Source organism: Argiope bruennichi, chromosome 9, assembly GCF_947563725.1.
Source record: "Argiope bruennichi chromosome 9, qqArgBrue1.1, whole genome shotgun sequence".
Classification (NCBI taxonomy): Eukaryota; Metazoa; Arthropoda; class Arachnida; order Araneae; family Araneidae; genus Argiope; species Argiope bruennichi.
In genome coordinates, this window is record NC_079159.1 from 101,768,909 (window position 1) to 101,792,485 (window position 23,577).

The 23,577-nt window shown below is 29.7% G+C and overlaps 1 protein-coding gene across 9 annotated transcripts in view; it reads left to right on the forward strand.

Moving 5' to 3' along the window:
• LOC129983669 (cell adhesion molecule Dscam2-like) overlaps positions 1-23,577 on the forward strand; it is a 194,705-nt gene that overhangs the window by 93,689 nt on the left and 77,439 nt on the right. For all 9 annotated transcript variants that reach the window (XR_008785433.1, XR_008785432.1, XM_056093244.1 and 6 more), the window contains exon 5: positions 19,675-19,824. Coding sequence is in view for 7 of the 9 variants with exons in the window: in XM_056093244.1 (XP_055949219.1) it covers positions 19,675-19,824 (150 nt within the window). In the remaining 2 variants the exon portion in view is untranslated. The remainder of the gene's footprint in view (positions 1-19,674; positions 19,825-23,577) is intronic.

Below are 23,577 nucleotides of genomic sequence, written 5' to 3' on the forward strand. Positions count from 1 at the left end.
AATATTTTTTTCCATACTAGCTTTCTAGGTATTCGTAATGCACAGACTGCTGTGGATTGGTGGTAAGGTCTCGCCATCGACAGCTGAGAGATCCGGGTTCGAAACCTAATTCCAGCGAAGAACCGTCGTGTAAGCGGGTTTGTTGTATATTAAATCCATCGGGGCCAAATGTTTCATGCTGATGGGGTGCGAAAGTTAGGAGAGGGTGTGCTAGATATCGTCCTTGTCATCTGAGCTGGGTCCTTGCCGAAGTTCAAAACTAAGAGATCATTACTTTAAAAACTGTATATCATCTCATGCAATACATCTACTAAATTAATTCGCGTTTAACTTTAATATACATCCGTCTTTGTTTATCAGAACTTCTGCTTTTTAACCCTTTAAGGGGCAGGTCATTAAATTTTTTTTAAATATGATGACAAATCCCAATCATTGTAATTAATAGGCTGTATAGATATAGATTTTGCAATCAATTTTTTTTTTAAATATCCCTCCTTCCACGGGGGTAGTGTCCTCGTTTGAGAAAAATGCCCCTTTAGAGAAAACTTTCTGTAAGAAAATCTTTCGAAATAATTTCTCAAATTTCTTATGATAATAGCAATAATTATGAATATTTTAGGTTAATAAACATTTTTATTTATGTTTTAGACAAGTTGAAACATTTAAAATATTAAAAATATAAGTTATGAAATATTTGTTACGAAATTTCTAAATTATATTTTATATATATAAGTAATAAAAAATAGAAACCATTGCAATTTAATACAAAATATCCATTAAAAATAAGAACAATCTAACTAAAATGCTAAAAATATATGTTCACAATTATATCTAAATTGATAAATATCAAATAGAAAGTAAAAAAATTAAGAATAACTCATTATTTGGCATGAAATCTTTCAAAACATGTAGGGCTGTCTTTTGTAGTGCTACATGTGCAAAACATGTAAGGTGTCATGTGCGAAATATGCAAAACATTGCATGTTTCACACATTGTCCGCGTTTTATGCACATTTGGGGGGGGATGCACAAAGCAAAATTTCACCGAAGATAATAAACAACCCCCCCCCCTCTGCTAACACAAAATCTGCATCGCACCTTTCTCTGAAAAATATCAAGTTATAGTTTTCGCACGGATACGAAAGGCGGCAAAACAGAAAATAAGCGAACGAAGAAACAGATGTCCTAAACAGGGTTGAAGGGGGTGTCCCCAAATGAAACTACTTAGAAATAAACCACTTTGGTTTCTTCTTAAATTAATTAGAAGCTCCAAAAGAATTATTATTTAAAACCTCATAAAACCTCATTGATATTGTAAGAAAGCGGGCGACTGATTTTGATAAGATATCAAATCTTAAGAGCTCAAAAAAGACAAAAAAAAAACCCTCCACATTTTAGGCAAAAAAGCGAGGCATTTTTAACATAAAATTAATACAAACAAAACAATATAAAATTGCTCGTGCTGTCATCTATTATTTAGAAAAGAAACCAATTAGACTTTTCCAACAATTTGTTGAGTTTTAAAACCAATAGCTTTTTTTACATAACTTTTTTTAATTAGTGTCCTTTTTTGCGACCACCGCCCCTGAAAGGGTTTTAAGGAAACAGAAAATTACATTTTAACTGGATATCGCTTGAGAGATATTGAAGAAACTGTCGTACCCGTAAATAAATTTATTCGAGAGCAAAATCATATCTGGTGATTGTTTTGCCCTTTTTACTCTCTCGTATTCGAAGTATAAAGTATTTTCACGAATTTGTAATGTTGTTTCTTAGCACAGTTAGTTCTATCATAGGAAAAATAGTTTTACGGACAGCTCTATTGACACTGAATGGATGTCGGATCAATGACTAAGTACTGTTCGTTTCAGTTTTCTGAGATCACTTTTCGACGGTTCTATCTCACTAAGGGGTGGCACACGGAAGGATGTGCTCAGTTCCCGGAATTCACCTTATTGTCAAATGTAAACATCTCCTCCTCTCCTCTTTCCTTTCACTCCTATTTTGCTGAATTAAACTCATCCTAAAGCATGCGCAAAAGCGCGGAGGGTTTTAGAATCCATCGACAAATAATAGGATATGCTAAATTCCAATCATTTAAATCATTGCAATTTTAAGCTATCATTTTCAATGATAAGCATACAGATATAAATCCAAGAATTTATTTTACGTACTAGAGAACATCTAAAATATGGAAATTCTCCCTAATATCAAGATAGAATTAAATTGTTTGTTTTTTATCAATGCTATCTCTTTTTATACTTATATACGAAAAGATGGACACCAATATTTGCAATCGCATTAGAAATCTAGCACTGGAAATATGTGGTCAAAGATGGCGCGGTAGGAAACAAGCTTGTCGTTTCTAGTCAATCAGCCAATCGAAGTTCAAGATAGAAATGAAAAATAAATAAAAGCGACTTCGAGGTGAGAAGGCAGCCATGCGTAGTGATTGGCCGCTTGATTTGATTCACGTGATTGTCAGAAAAGTGGCGTTCCGGTGTGACGTAACAAGATTTTAAGAACTTGCGTCACACCTTCAAAAATGTTTCTCTTCTTCCGTTTTTAGAGAATCTTGTTACAGAAAGTAGCGCATGACGATTATAATACAAATGTACATGAATATTGGAAATCAAGTAATCTTTAATCTTTCCTCTGATCTGTATTTTAAATACATGGACATAATTCGAATTGAAAATCCACTTGAAGCTACTTGGATTCATCATTACCCTGAGATGAATTATCCAGAATATGATTATGATATATTTAAAAGTAATTAAAAAAGGAACAGCATTCAGTTTTAAGCAGCAATAGTAGATAGCAAAAAAGCGGGAGTGGCCTTTCCAAAAACTTTCTCGCATATTTTGTAATAAATTTGCCATATCAGAGAACGCTTTACATGGCACTGGCATAGTATAATAGTTAAGAAATATTTCGAAATAGCAACAGGTTTTTCTCAGCCGTTTGAAAGAAAAATTTGTCCCAAACTGGCAGTAGAAAAAAAAATCCCATACTAAATTGCGTTTTTGAACTATCGCGTTTACATGTTTCTAAAAGTGCAGACTGACTGACAGTCAACCCGTTGTTTGTATTTGGCTCAAAATTTATCAGGTATCTACATTATTGACGCTAAATCTGTGTATCGTATTTTATTTATCTATCTCTCTGCGTTTCGTTATTATTGTGTTAACTTATAATCGAACAAGTGGACAGACGGACTTCATCCAAGCAGATTTTATTCAAAATTTGACAGAATCTGCAAATTTAGTGGAAAGACCATATACCAAATTTCAAATATCTAGTTCAAAGCGTTTTTGAGTTATCTTTGACACGACAGACAGACGGACAATCTCGAGTTTGAATATTTTGATGGTTGGGATACTGTCTCTATATTACGTATACGAGAAAGTAAAAATTAAATAACCTCTGACACTGAAAACGAAATGACCTCTTTCTCTCATCATTGCATTCGTAGAATTTATATTTTTTCTCTAGTTTAAGATCACTGCGTATTTTAAACTTTAACTGTCACTGTGCATCGGTTATCTAGGTGTCTCTTATGCTTCGGATGCTCTGACCAAGTCCATGAGGGAGAGAATCGTAATAAAGGAGAAATGAAACATCTTCTATATATAAAAGCGGCTTTGGTGCACCTAGGAGGAGAAGGAGCATCACCTGACAATGATTTCTTGATTTATCTCCTGTACATAAGGGAAGGGCATCTTCCTACTGGACTTTCAAGATCAACCAACCCATGTTTTTATTTCTTTTGAAAAGAAAATATTCATAGTCCGACTGCAGCGAGCAGTGGTTTCTAAAGCGCACATAGGTTAGCATTTTTTAGCATGGCCTGAGGATAGAATTCAAAGCTTCCCAGTTGACAAGCATCTGATTGCGTGAATCCTCAATTCTAATGGTAATTAGATAATTATTTTGAATTGAGATACTCTCGCGTATGATTACTTCTTGCAAATGTATCAGAATATAACTGTATTTGTTAATCCCACCAAACATTTCATGATTGGTTCAACCATAGAAAGCAAACGGCAATTCCAACAATTTAGACCACAGATTGTTTAAATGCTGTAGCTAGTCGTAATATTCTCGCTTTTCCCTCTGTAGATAAAGAACAACGCACGTCAACCATACAGAAAATGCGTCAATTTCCCTTCTATGTCTCGTATGCTTGTCGAGCACCAATCTTCTTGAGATAGTACTTGCTCAAGAAGACAGTTATTGTGAAAAATTTTAGAAAGCTACATACATCCCTGCCAAAGGTTTCTGCATTGTTTCGAAATGGAAGTCCATCTTTTCATATCCTTATTATACAAAGCGAACCCAAGCTGATCATAACTGCTGTTGGCATTATAAGGTACAGTTCCTGAAGGTTGTTCCAATAGCTGTATGTTATTAGTACTGTCTTCTTTCTCTCCTTAAAGGCACATATAATTCACAAAACCAATACGGATGATAAATAAAGTTACAATAATTTAAATCGTGTATTTAAGGAAAAAGATATTCGTATGCAATGGCGCTGTTAGCGCCAGTTATAACAAGAAATTTGAAGAGGCGTCATCTTTCAGATGTGACAAATTTCGTTTAACTAGAGTAGAATAACTAGTCTAATAAGTTGTGGGATTTTATTTTCTACCAGTATAAATTTTCAGTAAAAAATTCAACTTTGATATATTGTCAAATCTACTCGTTTTAAAATCTCATGCAATCGAATTTTTTTTTTTTTTTTTTTTTTTTTGGAATTATATCAGCTTGTCTACGAATTCGACAAATCAGGAGCACATTAAATTAAAATAATCAAATTTAATATAAAATATATATACTATAATTCTTCATTTGTATAAAATGTTGACTAAATCGATTAAATGAAAATAGTTATAACCCGAAATGCATATTCGATTCTTTTGATTATATGACTAGACTAATCACAAACCCCGAAAGGAAAGATGAAGAATGCGAAACAGTTAAGGAGAGGACTCTACGCTTGCATAACTTTTTCTGTCTGTACGTCTATGAGCACAACAACTCAAAAAATGCAGTGGGTTAAAAGGAAGAAGACATTTGATGCTTGGTTTCAACCACATAATTTCAGATTTCTCTCAAAGTGTAAACAAAATCAGACATCAAAAAAAGGAAATTATCCATCTGAGTGCAAACGAGTTCGAAAACTCAATAATGCAAAGAAGAAGATTATTAAGCGTGACGCATAATTTATAAAGAGAACTGTGGATTTGCATCAAATTTGGGAACAGTCTCATCAAGAAGTGCATGTTCAACTTTCTTGTCTTTTTACTTTTCCATATATATGTAGTATAAAATATGGCAATCATCGAAAGACTCGATTTGATGTATCTACAAGTTTTAAACCTACCTGAGTTCGAAAAAAACATTTTTGGAAAATATCCATCTATATATTTATCTGTCATAAAGATAACTCAAAACTGCTTTGAGCTAAGTGGATGAATCTTTAATCAAATTTGTAGACTTTTAACAAATATTGAGAAAAAACTGTTCAGAGGAAGTCTGTCTGTCCGGCTGTTTGGACGTAAGTTTACACGATAATTAAAATACGAAGAAGACTAAATAGATAAAATTCAGTACCCATATTTAACATCTATAGTATAGACACCTATCAAATTTGGAGCCAAACAAAAGAAGGAGTTGACTGTCTGTCGGTCAGTACTTTCAGAAATAGATAAATACGATAACTCATAAACGCAATGATTTATATATTCAATTTATAACTACAAGTGCAGCTCCGTATTAAATTTTTTTGCTATCGGTTAAGAAAAAAGCGTTTAAAACACAAATCCGATTTTCGATATTGTTAACCGCACGCCAGGGGCTCGCCAAAAAACTCGCCAAGGATGGAACGGTACGTTCAGTAAAATTGATAAATTCAGGCATTGGCTAATATTTCGTAACTATTGTATACCAATGCCATGAAAGGCGTTCTTTGAGATAACACCTTTATTAGAGAGTATGCAAGAAAGCTCCAGTGAGACCACTCCCGCAGGTTGAGAATATGTAAATGTTATAATTCAAAATATACTGAAATAAATAGAAATGGTATATGAACTTGACATTAAAATTGTGTAAAATTTCGGGATCAAACAGACAAAAAGACGATATTTTATCCTTACTCAGCTCTCTATATTGAACCGTAAGGCTCTACATAAACCGTGACATAATGTGTTCATATACCAGAAAGAAGACGACGGAATACTAGTGCTGGCTTTAAGTACATTTTTGCATCAAATCCCTCTAAAGCTAATATATTGAAATTATAATTACTTGTGCTCTCTTCCATTTTATAAGAAGAATCTAGCTAAGGTAAATCACATTTCTTATATGTAATAAAAAGAAGGAAAAGGAAAGAAAATTCCACTTTCCATTTCATTTTAAAACCTTCTTATTTCCTTCCTTTTCATAGAGGTCATCTCAGAAAAAGATTTCACAAAAATATTTTAGCTGTAAAACGAGCAAAAAAAAAAAAAAAAAAAGTTAACTAAAATCTAAAACAGCGTTGCATTTATTTTCTCTTACTTATGCTGTAATTGGAATAAATCTCCACAGATTTAAAGAAGGCACAGAAACTCTAAACCTTACTTTTCCTTCTTCTACTTTCTCTTTTCTTATTTTCTACATATTTTTTCTTTCTTTTTCTCACTTTTCTCCTGCTTAGAATTACTCTCTCTCTCTCGCAGAGAAGAAGAAAGAAAATTTTAAGTGCAGTAGGATTCGAAACTTTGGGTTAAAATATATTTCATCGCTGGCTTCTTTGCTTTGGAAAAAAAATAAGATTCTTTTTAACAAAATTACATATATAAATTTGGGTTTCATAAATGTAAGAGTGGAATAAATGTTACGTAAGAAACCCACAGTAATAATGTTATCGATTCACCCATATAAGTGTATCCATCTCAATTCGATATAGTTTTTTTAAGTTTATTCCATTTTATTACCATGCCATTAGATTTAAAAATTCGCAATAATGATTAATTTATTCATGAATTTGACAGTATTAACGACTTTCTGTATAATCTTTCTATGTAGACTCTTAACAAAAAAAAATCAGATCTGACGATCAACTTGAACCCCAACGCTTTTCGTTACATTCGCAATTATGAATTTGTGAAGTATTTTATGAATTTGGGAAGTATATTTCAAAATTACCATCATGAAAATTTTCATGTATTCTATTAGTTTCTAGAAAAGTTATATCGATAGCAGGCAATCAATTAAAAATGCAAATTTATTTACAAAACAAGTTAGTTTTCATAAATGGCAACGAATAATTAGCGAATTTAGGAAGTATTTTATGAATTTGGGAAGTATATTTCAAAATTACCATCATGGAAATTTTTATGTATTCTATTAGTTTCTAGAAAAATTATATCGATAGCAGGCAATCAATTAAAAATGCAAATTTATTTACAAAACAAGTTAGTTTTCATAAATGGCAACGAATAATTAGCGAATTTAAGAAGAATTTTATGAATTTGGGAAGTATATTTCAAAATTACCATCATGAAAATTTTCATGTATTCTATTAGTTTCTAGAAAAATTATATCGATAGCAGGCAATCAATTAAAAATGCAAATTTATTTACAAAACAAGTTAGTTTTCATAAATGGCAACGAATAATTAGCGAATTAATATACAAAACGTAAAGGAGCACGATTAACTTATTCAAAATATTTTTATTTCATACCTTAATGTTTCCAAAATGAATTTCTGGGCAGAGTCAAAAACTAGAATTCTCCGACTTTATGCTAACCTTGTACCTATTTGTTATTTAACCTCAATATGCACACCCACTATCCTTATTGTTTTTATCTCTGTATAAGACAAACATTTCTTCATGTTGACAAAATACAGATACCTTCCTATTGTAGTAAATTTTGGAGAAAACCACCAAAACTCGCCAAATTTTTATGGCAATATTATAATAAAGATTACAATATCATTATAAATTATACACATTTCTATATAATACAAAAGTCTCTATGAAATGAAAAAGAGAGGCAAGAGTGATCAAGAAATATCATCCTATCATGTAATTGCAAAATCAGTTAATTGACACTAAAGTATGAAATTTTTGAAAAATATTTTAAAAAAACACCGAATTTTGGTTTGATTTTTATAAAAAAAATTCAATATTTTATAAAAGTTAAATTTTATATGCATTTTTGAAAATTTTATAAAATAAATATTTCAGTCTTCCAAAAAATAAATTTGCCGAGTTTACTGTGTTTATATATGTGTGCCTGAATTATCGAGAACCAATATACCCACATGAGATGCAAGAGCGATCATTTAAATATCATCTTACCATGCAACTGCAAAATCAGTTAAATCATTTAGCAGACATTAGGAACCACGTATTCATTACGGCTGGAAGAAATCAGCCTCTTGCTTATTTATAACAGCTGAACTCCTTATAACAATTTATTTCTTCTTGATATCCTGATCTAGAAAAACGATTCTTCATTAATGAGAAAAATAAGTAATCACTAGAAGCTAAATCAGGGCTGTAAGTATGAAGACACCATATCTTCCCCTTGAAGCTCAACATGAAATCTTAGCAGATGATTTAACTGGAATTGTGGGCTTTGGCATACTGACTTTCTGCACACTTCAAAAAAAGCAAAATCATGTCGCAAAATGTCCAATCATTAAATTTTCAACATTAGCTTCACCAATCAGATGGTGAATTTTACATACAGAAGCATCTTTAAAAGAAACATATTTCACTTCATATTTCAACGACAGACAAAAAATGGGAGATATTTCGACTTTTCCATTGTTGTAACTCCTCTGAAGTTCAATTAAATTTGCTAGCGATTTCACTTATACATCAGCTGTTATCACTGTGAGGATAACAGTAATAAATTTTATTCCCGGGGAGATTTGTTCTGAATTAAGGACTTTTTAATTTTATTTATTGATTAACCATCATATGCGGCTTCAACAGGGATAGTTCATAAATGAATATTATTGGTGGCTTCTAGTGAAAATAAAATATTTTACAGTTAATAATAGTTAAACAATAAATTAAAGTTAATTAAACATATTTAAAATATAAAGAAAGCCATAATTAAGATGAATATTTAGGACATTTAGTAAAATTCTATTTCAAATTTCTTTTGAGTTAATAAGCATTGTGGGACAGATTTTTTTTTTCTTTTTGCTTATTTATTTCGTTTCGGAAAATTAAAACTCTCACAATCATATTTTTAGTTTCAAATTATCGAAATTTCAAATATGAATGAAATTTATAAGGCTATGACTGCCTTAGTACATTTTTTCAGAATTCCTAGCTGTGCGATTTAAAACTTTATTTGGTTTTATTTTATTTTCATTGGCTTATTTCCTTTATTACTAATTCTATATTGTTTTTAATAATATGTTGAGGTCATAATTTTTAAGAATGAACAATTTCTTCACCGATATTTAATTTTCTTGAATACTAATCGCTTTTGATAATTAACACATTTGTTCGGATTATTGTTTTCTTGATTTACTGTTATATCTAAATTTTATAGTTTGTAATTTAGATTAATGGCTTCTTCAGATAAATATTTTCTAACTTAAAATTTTGATAGTCATGTAACTCGTGCTGTTTTATAAATCTTATATAATTACGTTCATTGTGATATACGCCTCTCTAATTTTCTGCTACTTCACCTAAAATTTGAACTGACTAATCTTCAACTAATCCAGTAACATGATTGCTGAAGCAAAACTCAATCATAAAAAAATATAAGGGTACAAAGAAGAATTATTCAACATTGAAGTATTAGCTACAAAATATATTTTACAGGATATATCAGAGTATTTATTATTAAATAAAACAATTTCTGATTAAATCATGAAGTTTCAGCATATTATAATAACAATACAAAACAACAAGTAAAAAGACCCATAATGTAAAAAAAAAAATTTAAAAGGATCGAATTTCATCATTTTTATTATTTTCTTTTAAAGTTAAATGCTAACTAACAAAGGAAGAAAAAAATAGGATGAAATTTAAATATGGGTGAAAATAGGCTTCATTTACAACAATGTAAATATTTTTGTAAAATATACTTAAAAATTTCTTTAAAAGTTCATTAAAATAATATTAAAATTACGGTAATTAGGTTGATATAATTAGAAAGATAATTTTTTAAGTTTTTAAACTATTAAAAAACATTTTATGTTGTAATAGTTTTGAAAGATATCTCTGAAAAACGCAGAATTTAGGCTCGATTTTTATTAATTTTTTTTTATTTTTTATTTTGTTTATATGCGTATGCATAAATTTTAGTGACATGCATTTCTTTATTATTAGTATAAATGAAATGTATAAAATTTTGATTTTGTATTTCATTTATATATTTTATAGTAACTCTTTAATTAAAGTAAAACATTTTTATAATTTATTTTTCTTTAAAATAACAATTCAAAATTTTTTTATGAATCGAGATATTTTTATAGAAACTGATATGAAAAAAATACAATAATTGTTAAAAATTTGATAAGAACCGAACAAGAAATCTTCATATTTTAGAAAAAAGTTCTTTCCAAATTCTTTCAGAATGTTGAATTTTGTATTACATTTTTCTCAGCTTTGAAAAAAAAATAATAAAGTTTTAAATTCAATTTTGCTTTGAAATTCACAATTACATTAGCAATACATTAAATTTTGCATTTAAAAAAGTGCTTTTCTACGCTTACTGAATTTAGTACAAACATAGAATTACAAAACCGAGGTCTGGATACATGACGTCATTGCATTGAAGTTCGATCGGTGACGTACTTCTGACGTCAGTGCCACGCCCCACTCCGCGGTTTTGAAAGGATTAAGTGTATTCTCTTTTGTGGATCTTTCCTTGACAGAACTGTTGTTCTTTGCTATCCGTGTATAGTGATTATCTTGACTTAATTTCGATAAGGGACTATCCTAAATACTCAGTCTTAGTCAATTAAATGCGATGATAAAAATTATCTATTCTCTTTGCTTGTTTTGAATAATTCAGATTTAATTGCTATTGAATTAATATAAATCTCTAACGCTATGGATTTATTTAAAATGACAAGTATTTATAAAAATAATAATTCACAAATTGTTTCCATACTTCAAAATAACAAACAATCTAATTGTTTTTCTTCAAATTTTTATCACAATTACTTTGAAACAAAACGAAGGTTTTAGTGAAATTTTATAACAGTTTATTTAATAGTTCTTTTTTATTAATTATAAATTATGTATCCAATCATTTTATTGTCGATGTTGCCATTCTCATTGAATGAAAATATTTATACATATTTAAATTCAATTATTCACTTCCCTCTGAAATGTCACGTGTTATGTTTAGTTAAATTGTATATAATTCTTTAAAAAATTAACATTTGGCAGTTCTTAAAATTTTTTTGATGCAATATATAATTTTTTGAGAAGTTACAGACTAAAAAATTAATTCATACAGTTGATATTCTAATTTTAATTGAAAATAACTTTGCAAACGATAATAGGATTTTATTTAATCCTATTATCGTTTAATATTAAATATATATTAAACAAAGTTTGTTTATCTAAGTCTCCTTGGCATTCTATACAATATTAATAATAAATATATTTTTACAATCTAGCAAATGGAGTTGTTGAAATAATATTTTCTTTGTATTCCAGAAATTAACATATTGGAATAGATACAATATTATTCAGAATCAAAATGGTTGTAATGTTATTATTTTAACAACCTCTTTTATTCAAATTGAACTTTGGAATGGTTACAATTTAACGTTTTTTCATAGAGATTTTCATCACTGTAACTTTGACTTGCCTATATCACTTTTTATAGCATGTACCGTTAACAGCTGATTTGATATTCAGTAAACGTAACTTTTTGTAAATATTTCCAGTTGTATTATTGTAAATATTTCAAGTTGTATTGTAAAGTATTTGTTTTCTGTAAATATTTCAAGTTTCGTTTACAAATACTGAAACCTAATTAAGGCTTTAGTGACAATTAATAAAATAATTGGTTTCAATAAATTACATGAAAATCTTTTCATCCTGACTAATGGGGATAATGCCAGCTGCTCTCTACTAATAATGAATAAGAATGTGTCTGCTTGTTTATTTGTCTTTGCAGGCGAGACTGTTTGATATAGAGTTACGTAATTTGGCACAAATATAATTTGAAAGGTGAGAATGTGCACCTGGAAAAGAATTCAAACTATTTTCATTGCTTCATCAAAAATTTAATTGCATGATTTTATTCCTTTGTTAAAAACAAATAAAAAAAGATTCGGTTTATAAAGTCGGCAGGGTATATGAAGAATAGAAAATTGGAGTCATAATGTAACGAAAGACGATTTGCAATCAGATGATTTATTTCCAAGAAATTTAATGGTTTTAGAGCCTTAGTGTGTTAAGAAGGCTCATTTACACAATAAATAGAAGATTAATAACAAAATAGCAAAACTTTAATATATTACAATTTGGTGCTTAAAAATACGTTTTGTGTAATTAATGAATAAGCAAAACGCTGTGCGTAAGAGTTCGTATTGAAATGAAACACATCCACTATTTCTAGCATACCAGCTGCTAGCCAAAGACGGTTCGTATTAAACAAATACAAATTACAGTGCCTTGTAGCGATTTAATGAACACGCAATAGAAAAAGAAAAGAAATAAACTTTAAAAAAAAGAAGAAAACTGAAAAATGTAAATTTTCAAGACTTTTTCATTGCTTAGTAAAGATAATTTGTTACCATTTTAAACAACAATGCTGTCATCAATTCAAAATAAATTATAATATTAATGCTCCATACAAAATGGGAGAGTTTCTTTCTCATTTTATAAGATATAATTTCTAAATGAAGAAAATGTCTTTCACTAAATATTTCAGGCTTCATACCTGAAAAGGATATACTAGTTATTGATTTGATTGTTTTCTTTTGGAAATTCATAATCTTAATCAATGCTATAAAAAATTTTAATGCATTTTATTTGTCCCTAAAATTGGTAAAAGTCTCTCGCGCTCGACAATTTTGGTTTCAGAACTTTTGTCTGTTGTTATCATAATTACCAAATATAATATTTTCCCTTCCATAGGAAGGCAGACCTTTAAGACACATGGTCAGATAAGAAATGATTCAAGTTAATACTTCTAACAGATATAAAATTATTTATGATTAAGGTTAATAAAAATACTAATTTAGAAAAATTTTATTTAAGATTTAAAGCAGATACATTTATGATAAATTTATATTATTCATTCAGTAAGTATTCATTTTTAAGAACATGCAAAATTTCATAAATATCAAGTTAGCAAAATCTAGGAGTAAAATAATTAAACTAGAAACTCATTATTTTAATTGTGGTTTTAGCATTTTAAAGAATAATTCCCTTATTCTGCAGATCTTGAATGCATTTTGCTTTTCCAAAATTTAATTCTTTTAAGCCGTCTTAATTTCCAGACGTATTTCAGTTTTCTAAATAATTTTTATAAAATAATTTTCAATCGACTTTTTTTAATGTTTTAAAGTTTTTAAATTTTACATGTCTATGTGTTTTCGGTGACGATCCAGTGTTTTAATATTTTCTAAGCTTAGTAATAAGGTAATCAGTTAATTTTATTAATTTTTGATTTGATACGAGTGGCTCCCTCTATTATTGAATTTGGGTGAAGAAATTACTTCAAAATACTATTATTTTTTAATAATTTATTATTGATTACAGAAAAAAATATTTGAAAAAATACTTTTATTTTTAATGCATGAAATAAAATGTATTAAAAAAAATTTCAGTTTTTTTATTATTATTTTAAACTTAATAAACGTTATTATAAAGAAACGATAAATTCATTTCACAATTCGGATTCATAAAACTGTACCATTACATTGCTAAACTTGTAAATTATTTTGGTTTATTGACTCTCATTTGTCAAAAAAAGTGCATTAGCTATCCTATACTAACTGCTTCAAAATCATGACATTGCGCATTGATTTGATAATAACAGGTTTTAGGAATGGCATTATGATTTCATTTTTAAACAAAAACGGTGGTAACACATCAAATAGTTATATTTATTTTTTATAAAGTACTTACGCCATACGTATTTGCCCTTGTATGCCAACGTGATGATATACCACTAAAAAACAGGGACATTTTTAGAAAAAGATAAGGAAATTTGAAATTTTACTCCGAAACATCGTAACATGATAATATTTTGGATTTTATTCTTTCATTTTGTCTGGTCTAACTTAATTTATTTAGTTGTTACATTTTATTCGTAACAATTTTTACATCATTCAATTCTGTGAAGAATGCCAACCTAAAATATTATCATGTTAATAAAAACGAAAACAAAAATTATACTTTCTAAATTATATCCAAATAAATGCAACTCTGTAACAATACCATTGGAAACGCTCAAGTGAAATATTTGTTGAAAAAAATTATTTCTTTTTAAACTTTGCTACAACAATAAAAAGCATTGTTACACATTGTGGTTAAAATTATTTTAAAAAGTGTATATTAAAATTAGAGAAATATCACACAGAAATGAAAAAGTGGATTTTTTAAAATTTTAAGACAGTATAAAAATATATTCTGTGTGATAATATACTTCTGAGCTATAGAGATGGGATGTTAAAATTTCGATTAATTTTTAATTAATTAAAAATCTTACTAACACATTGAAAAATCTTTTCTTGCGAAGAATCTATTAGCCAAGGAGTAATCATCAAGTATTTCACTATTTAATCAGTTTGATTTTAATTTTGTGCTTGATATAGTACGCTAGGATCTTAGCTAGAAATTTTATCATGCTAAAGGAAAATCAGCAAGAATAAGTTAAGAACTTTAAATATATGTAAGTTGGTGATACATTTAAGCGTTTGGCAAATTAATATTCGAGAAAATATATTCTTATTTACATTTCCATTAACTAGTAAATTTATTGTAAAGTGTATCAAAAATTTGAAATGATATTTGGAAGTAGTAAAAAAAATATATATATTATTAAAGAAAAATCATTCAAACTTTTTTATGCAAAACAAGCTGATTTGGACTGCTATTTTAAGATGTTTCGCATAACTACTATATTTAACTATAGTTAGACATATTTCTCAAGAGGGAAATATAGAATAGATTCGAAAAAATGCAGAGTTTTCTATCAATTATGCTTTGGTAAAGATATATTTCAATTCAGTAAACACTACTTCATCCTGGAATTTCGGATCAAATATGCCCAACATGATAACTGTCTCTAAATCCTAGATGAATGAACAAAAATCGATATTGATAATTAATCAATATCTCTACGAATTGTTGAACTGAGGTAGAAAGTTGATACATGTGATACGAAACTGATTTCTGTCAATTTTTACTCCTTGATATGAATCTAACTAATATGTCACTTTTTTTAAACAGCCTATTACCATAAAAACTCTGTGGAAATGCAACGTTAGAGTTTTAAAGGAACGTGAAGATGAAAGCAGAGAGTGAGAGACGGAAAATCCCCCTAACAGTTTTTTTTTTTTTTTACTAGATCTTCTTTCTGGAAGCCTTGAAAAACAAGAAATATCCGAGAAGAAAACGAAAGGAAATAAAAATCCCCGTAGCCATGAAGAGCAAGATAAAAGAAAAGAGGCAGGGGCAGTTGTGCGCTTGCGCCCCTCGTCTGGGATTCGGAAGAGCGGGCGGATGTTTGGCACGGTGCCAGAGAGGGAGGCTATTTCCGGCGACCTTCTGGCAGTTTGCCAACAAATCTCCGTTCCTTTGACCGTTAACGACGCCTTTGCTCTTCTTTCTACGACGATCAGGTGCAATGGCCAAGACCCGGCGCTCGATAAATCACCCGGCAGCCATCTTGGGGAATCACGTGACCGAGAAGCCGGCCACGTGCGCGCCTCTTGAAAGTCTTCTGAAAAAGGGGAGGCATTACTCCCCTCCCATTTCCTGATTGAACAAGAAAATACCGACTTGTAAATTCGGTTAAATCTTCGGAATATCAACAGGCTTTCCACTCCCAAGAAATTAGTAGTTCGAAGGAGAAATTCGATATTTCAATGATCTTTACTGTCATTTCTCTAGAAATATCTTTCGTTTAACTTGCATTTTCCAACTAAGTTTTAATCCTTCTATTAACCCAACAATCGTGTTACCCTTTTGCGACCAATGCCAAAGTCAAAAGAGAGAGAGAAATAAAGTTCACCAAAACATATATATCATAGCGATGAGACAGATTTATGGATTTGAAAAATGAGAAACGATTCTTTTTTTATTTATAATTCCAATTTGGAATGGCAATTTATCTTTCACTGAAAGGTGTTTAGTTATTTGACATGAATGAATCAGAGAAAGAATAAGAACGTTATCATGCAAAATCCGGTAGACTCACTTCTATAAGCTGTTCCAAAAGATACGTTTTGATAAAAAAAAAAAAAAAAATTTGTAAAAAGGACTGATATATGGAATTAACGGTACTGAATTAGATTTAACTTGGCGGATTCGTAAAAATACCAAAATGGCTGTTGTATGAAACGTTTTACCATTAAAAATACTATCTTTTTTTTTTTTTTTTGCATTGTAAAAAATATAAAAAAGGCCTCTTATTTTTATTGTAGAATTGTTATAATATGGTTTGTGTGATTGGAAAACCCTGTTTAATTCGTAATGTAGTTGCTTAGCACATTTTATTATTATTATTTTTAATATCACGAAAAAAAAAATTTCTTTTAAAGTTATACTCAATTATTACATTTTTTGTAAAAAAAAAAATGTTAAAAAGTCATGCATTCTAGGGTTAAATCTAATTACATGGATTTTATATTAAACTAGTGGCCAGCCTCCAAGAAAAGTGAAATGAATAATAGCAAGAATAAGTTCTCAATTATACAACATATTCTGATATAAAGCAACTAGATAATACATTTGTTTAATCTAATAAACAATTTGCAATTCATGTTAGATGGCATAAGCAGTGAGCTGTGACTGACACGCCGCTCACTTTCGTATCCAGCTCCAAATACACGATGGTACACGTTTCAAAACTAGAATACTGCAGCTTTTCGTCTCTTCCGGAAATGCTTACTACAGTTAGAAAGGGGAAGGTTGGCTTATTTGAGTCGTGTCTCTGCAGAAGGAAAAAGTCGATTTACAGATTTCTTTGCAAAATGTGCAATTAATTACGATTTAACAATTATTATTATTTGAAATATATTTAGAATCTTAGAAAAAAATTAAATTGATTTTATAAATTTATTTTGGAAGTTTGATTAAACTGTTGAAGAATTCAAGTTTATTGCTTAATTTACATTGACGTTGCTGTTATTTAAATCGAAATGCGAAGTCAGTAATTTGAAAAGAATTTCGATATGCAAACCATGCTTACTTTTTAAAAAATAACTTTATGGATATACTAAAAGAAACAATTTTTTTTAAAATTAAAATCTGCTATTGCAGATTTCATGCAATCATTTTAGAACACTTTTGTTTGGCAATACAAAATTTGAGAGCAAAAAATTGAATGTTTAAATCATCACTTCTTCAAATAAATGCATTGATAAATTGAAATATTAAAATCATTTTAAAAAAAAAGATTGAACTTCGTATTATGATCATTCTTCAAAAATATGTTTTAATAAAACTGTGAGAGGGTTTTGATTCAGAAACGTACTAAAATTTTAAATTTTTTTATCATATTTATAGTCCTGATCAGAAAAAAATTCATACAATTTATGAGTTCCAACAATCACACTTTTTATTTTTCTGCCTATGCATTTTGAGGCTTCAAAAGCCCCAAGCTATAGCAACATTATGTTTTCACATGATAAAAAAATACGCGAAATCACCTACTTAAAATCTACCTGTTCTTGAGACACAAGGAGCGAATAGTTAGTTAAACAGCACAAACCATGCATTGACCTAAATACTTAATTTTCTACTTAATTTGTCTCGCTAATGTTTTAATAAAAATTTCATAGTTTACATTTAATCTTCGAATTTTTTAATAGTAAATCTATATATTTAAAGCAGTGTGTGCATGTATATAGGTGTATATATCTCTTATACAAATCGACAATTTTTGTACAAATCGTTAATGAAATTTTGACTCACTTCAAAACGATAGTAACATCATTATTAACATTCAATATCCAAAAGTTAATTAAAATATTATTAAATTATAAGGATAACGAAAACTATCAAATTTTTGCCTTTTTGTCGTATATTAAGAAAATGTTTTCTCGCAGGAAATTTTTTTTAACAATATCTTAAAATAAAAAAAATAATAAACTTTTTCAGTAGCGCCAATTTTATCGACAGTTTTAACAATTTTTCTTTACTTTCAATGAATTTTTCAAAATTAGTTTTGCATACTATTTGCAGCGATATTTCTTATTGTTTATTCCATCAAATCAATCACTTATGTGTTTTTGTAAATGTAAATGTAGAGATTAAAAAAAAAAAACCTTTCTTCATTGAATGATTTTCACTTCTTTTATTTTTGGTTTAATGACTTTTCAATAGGAATTATTAAACTTTTTTTGTTATTTAGCATCACTTATTTGGTTTTTTAAATCACTGTCATTTTTAAAGGATTTTAATTTCTTTCGTTGTTTATATTAAATATAATTTTCCATCATATTATAGAACGATTAATCTTCGATGGATCTAATTGAAATATTGTAATTCTTTTTAGGCCAATATTTTTACCTGGTCTCATTCTATAAAATTTTATTTCATAATTTTTTTTTCATGGTGTTAAATTTTTTCCAAATATTTTGAAAGTCATGCTTTTATTTAATTTTGCATATTTTTTTAACCTTGCATTTTAATTACAGAATTTGGGCCTTTTCAAAAGCTTATTATAAGTATTTACTAATACTTATACCTAATGAGAATCCGTAACTTCACAAAAATGGCATCTGTATACATGAAAGTGTTATCTAGGTATTGTAGAAGGGCTCTTCTCTACATTTTTACAGTTACAGCATCTCCTAAGCATCAGAATTTGCGTTTTTGTCTCCAAAATGATATAAGATGAAAGAAAAGAAGTCAATGACAATGTTTTGGATCATTATCAATTTAGTACAAAAAGTCATCTTATGCATATTAAGAAAAAGAATAAAAAGCCCAGAGTTAAAATTTGTTTGCAAGTAATTTCCGAAATTGTGACTTCACACAACGTGGTCAAAAAAAGAAAAATCTATTTTTCGGGTCCAAAAAAGACTCCAAATACTTTTTTAGTGAGAAGAATTTTGATTTCCACAAACATTGTAAGACCTCTACTACCTGTGCTAACACCTCAACTCATAAGATAAAAAGTCTGAAAAGGGAAATTAAAACAAGAGCCCATATCTGCCTTCTTGAGTACGGAGACCAATTTGAAAATCGAAAAGAAAGGTATATTTTTGACACGTTTTATGACATCATAAAACGTGTCAAACTGTAGAAATCTTGAGCAAACAAATGTGGATTTGGGACATTTTGTTCTTTTCCTTAATATGCACGAGGTACCATTTTGTGCTGAATCGCCGACGTTCTACAACTTCATAAATTATATTTTTCCTTTAGGTTGTTCCCTCTCTTCTTTTGATTTTTGTTGATCTCTAAGTTGAAAACGGTTGCAGTACAAAAAAAAATTCCCCTTTTGCAGGCGGAAGGTACAGCGTGTTTCCTTCGGGCGAGCTTCACATCCGAAACGTGACCCCAGATGATGGATCCATGAGTTACCGCTGCCAGACCAGCCACCGCCTCACTCATGAAATCATCGTCAGCGCAACCTCGGGCCGACTCATAGTAACAGGTGGGTGAACTCTCAGAATAATGCCTATCATTTGATTGGTTTGCTGGGTTGACTGCGAAATCATTTCAAGGCATCTGGATATGTTTGTCTTGCTGAATTCATACAGATTTTCTAAATTTTCGTTACATACATATGATGTCTGAAATAACTTGCAAGCCAATCAATGTTATTTGAACTACCTAATAACTATTTTAATATGTAATTTATTAATTATTTAATATATTTTAATACACGATTATGGTACTAAGTATGCTGTTAATTACACTTTATATTGTTAATTTTAGGGTAAATCGGACTCTTATTCTTCTTAATCAACAAGTGAATATTAAGTTGGAACGAAAATTTCGATATATTTCGAATGCTCGTTATACATTTTCAGAAGTAAATATATTCAATGACAGTCTAAATACTGATTAAACTGGGAGGAATATTTTTAAAGTTATATATAAAAAATTATATATAAAAAAATATTCTTCGTGTCAGTTTGAAAACTTTTTTCCCATTTGAACTAGGCATATAAGCAACTAATGTGCAATTTTGAATTAAAATAAGGGCCATTAAAACCGACATGACTATCTCATGCACATGATAAAGAAAAGAAGAAAAGAAACTAAACAAAGAAGTATCTAATGGTTTAAAAAATATTATTACGAAGAATAAATTTCAAATTTTTTCAATTTTTTAAAAAATTGTCTTCTTAATGACACCTTTTTAACTATTTGTACAACATTTTACTTAATTTTGGCAGTTTATTTTAAATTACCTAATTTCCAACACTTGATTGCCGGTGTCCTGGCATAGGGGCAGCGCGTCTTCCCCGTGATCTGGGCGTCTTGGGTTCGAGTTTCGGCTTGGGCATGGTTGTCCTTGCGTTGTTCTATCTATGAGATGCTTGAATGTGCCCTCTTGTAAAAAGGGGTTGTGCAAGCGAATGAGTGATGCGTGAGTAGTAAAGTCGTACTCTTGGCCCTAGTTGGCGCTACTGAAAAACAAGAGACGCTCCCCCACCGGCTTAAAATCGCTGTCTTCGTAACAGCGGGCTAATACATGGCAAGTGCCAAAAGAAACAACAACAAGAAACCACAGTATCTAATGGAGAGGAAATTAAGTTCAAAGAATAATGAAAAATTCCGGATACACGCTCATCCTCCCACGTCTCACCTGTTTGCGAGGTAGAATCGTAGAAGAGTGATAGTCAGGATACTGAAACGAACAATACTGCATCGCTTAAGGCAACGCTCAATCAGATATTTTTCATGCCATTGTAATATTATGCGATTTGACATACGACTGCATAGCTACTGAAATAATGCTGCTAAAATTATCTTAATTTGAGTTTTAAAATATGTTGTTGAAGAAAACGTAAATAACAAGGAAGAATTTCATTAGAATTAAACACAATCGACGTTTTAAATGAGTAAAATGATCGCCATATGTAACTTGTTGATGAATTAATACATTAGCAGTTCCACCTTTTTAAACTATAGATAAATTTTTTATACGAAGTATTTTTTTATATTCTATCTAAAAAGGCAAGTGATCCAAATTTTTTTTTTTTTTTTTTAACGTACGCATACATTTTATCGTCTGTTTTTATTCAGCTTCCTTGTTTTTATTTTCGAAATAAACTTGTCAGGATTCCTTTCCTTTTTTTTCCAAACCCGTAAGCTAATTACGCACTCTGCAGATGTGATATCGACTGCGAAATGCTGCTTCTGAACTCTTAATCGAAAATGGTGTTCTTGACACGCAATTATGAGAGAAAACACGACAGGGTAATGGACTGTGAAGAAAGCACATGGACATCGCTACTGCATCTCGGACAAGAGTTTTTCCAACGAGCTTTATGCGGTGTTTTAACTTCAAATGTTTCCGGTTTCGATTTAGGGATACGAGGAGAGGATAATTCATTTTTTTATTCGAAGTATACCGAGAGAATGTATTGTAATCATTAAAGAATTCGACATAGAGATTATGGATTCAAGGAAAAAAGAAATTTTGGAATATGTCCAAAGCATGCATGATAATACAAACTAATCAACCTATTATGTTACAGCATGATATAATACATTATGTTATAGCATGATATAATACAAATTAATCAACATATTATGTTACAGCATGATATAATACAAACTAATCAACATATTATGTTACAGCATGATATAATACAAACTAATCAACATATTATGTTACAGCATGATATAATACAAACTAATCAAATATTATGTTACAGCATGATATAATACAAACTAATCAACATATTATGTTACAGCATGATATAATATAAATTAATCAACATATTATGTTACAGAATGATATAATACAAACTAATCAACATATTACGTTACAGTATGATATAATACAAACTAATCAACTTAGTATGTTACTGCATAATATAATACAAACTAATCAACAAATTAAATGAATGAAATTTTATATGCGATCTTTACACTAAAACTGAGTATCAGTTTGTGTAAGAGAAATCTGTATATATAATTACTCATGTGACTGTAGACGCGATAATTCAAAGAATTCATAAAAACTGGTATATTTACCAGTTTTTCGACTTTATCATTAGTTAGAATTGTAAATATTTATCAAAATTTGGATTAAATTCACTTACAGGCGGGGGGTGGGGGTGGAACCTGTGCATGTACATATGTGTGTGTGAACGCCAGAAACTGAGAATGCAACAAGCCAGCGTTTCTCAACCTTTCAGTATTCGCGGCCGAGTTTTCAATCATAATTTCCATCACGCCCCCCGCTTACAATAAAATGTATACAATAATAATGAAAACTGAGTATTTTTTATTCTGTTTTTAAATTATTTTTAACTAACTGCCAAAACAAGAGTAAAACCGAGCCAACGTTGGCGAGAAACCACATTTGGCATTTTGCCAAGCGGATAGTGAATGAAAGCGAGGAAAATTTAAATATTATATTTGAAATGAAAATAGGGAGATAACGTTAAAAGAATATGAAAGTATAAAAATTCGTTAATGAAAGTTAACCTAGGCGGGGTGAGCTAAATTTAGAAAATGGGAATACATTTTTTCGAATAATAAAAGAAATAAAACAGAAGCATGACTAAACAAAAGTGAAAAAATAAGCAATGTTTGTGGAGGGGAGTCCACACGACCGATGCCGTCTCGAGCAGGCGCAGAGCAAATGTTTTCACATAGAAAAAAGGAAAATGTTCGATAACGCAAGTTTCAATTCCTGCCAGTCTCATTCGAGTCGATCCTTCTATCGCTATCGAATCTATCGTGAATGTGTACGTTATATATTTTCGTGTTAATTGCATTATTAAATATTCATGACAGTAGATTTATGCAGACTCGTGGATAAATTTTTAAGGGGAAGTAAGCGAGAATTAGACGACAGTCAAGCACCAACAAATACACAGACGAGCGTGGTTCCGAAAATAAAACCAAGAAAATATTCTCAAGAATACTTAAATTTTGGGTTTATCAGTACTGAAATAAATGAAGAAGAAAGGCACATGTGTATAATTTGCTCAAAAATGTTGGCCGCAGGCAGCATGAAACCAAATAAACTTAAACGACGACATTCGGAAACGCTTCATAGTGAGTACAACAAACCCAGATAATTCTTCGAATTAAAATTAAAATTATATAAAAAGCAAAAATTACTTTTTAAAGAAACTTTGTGAATAAAAAAGCTTTAATTGCACCTTACAAAGTTTCATATAAAATAGCCAGATGTAAAAATTTGTGATAATATGCCAGT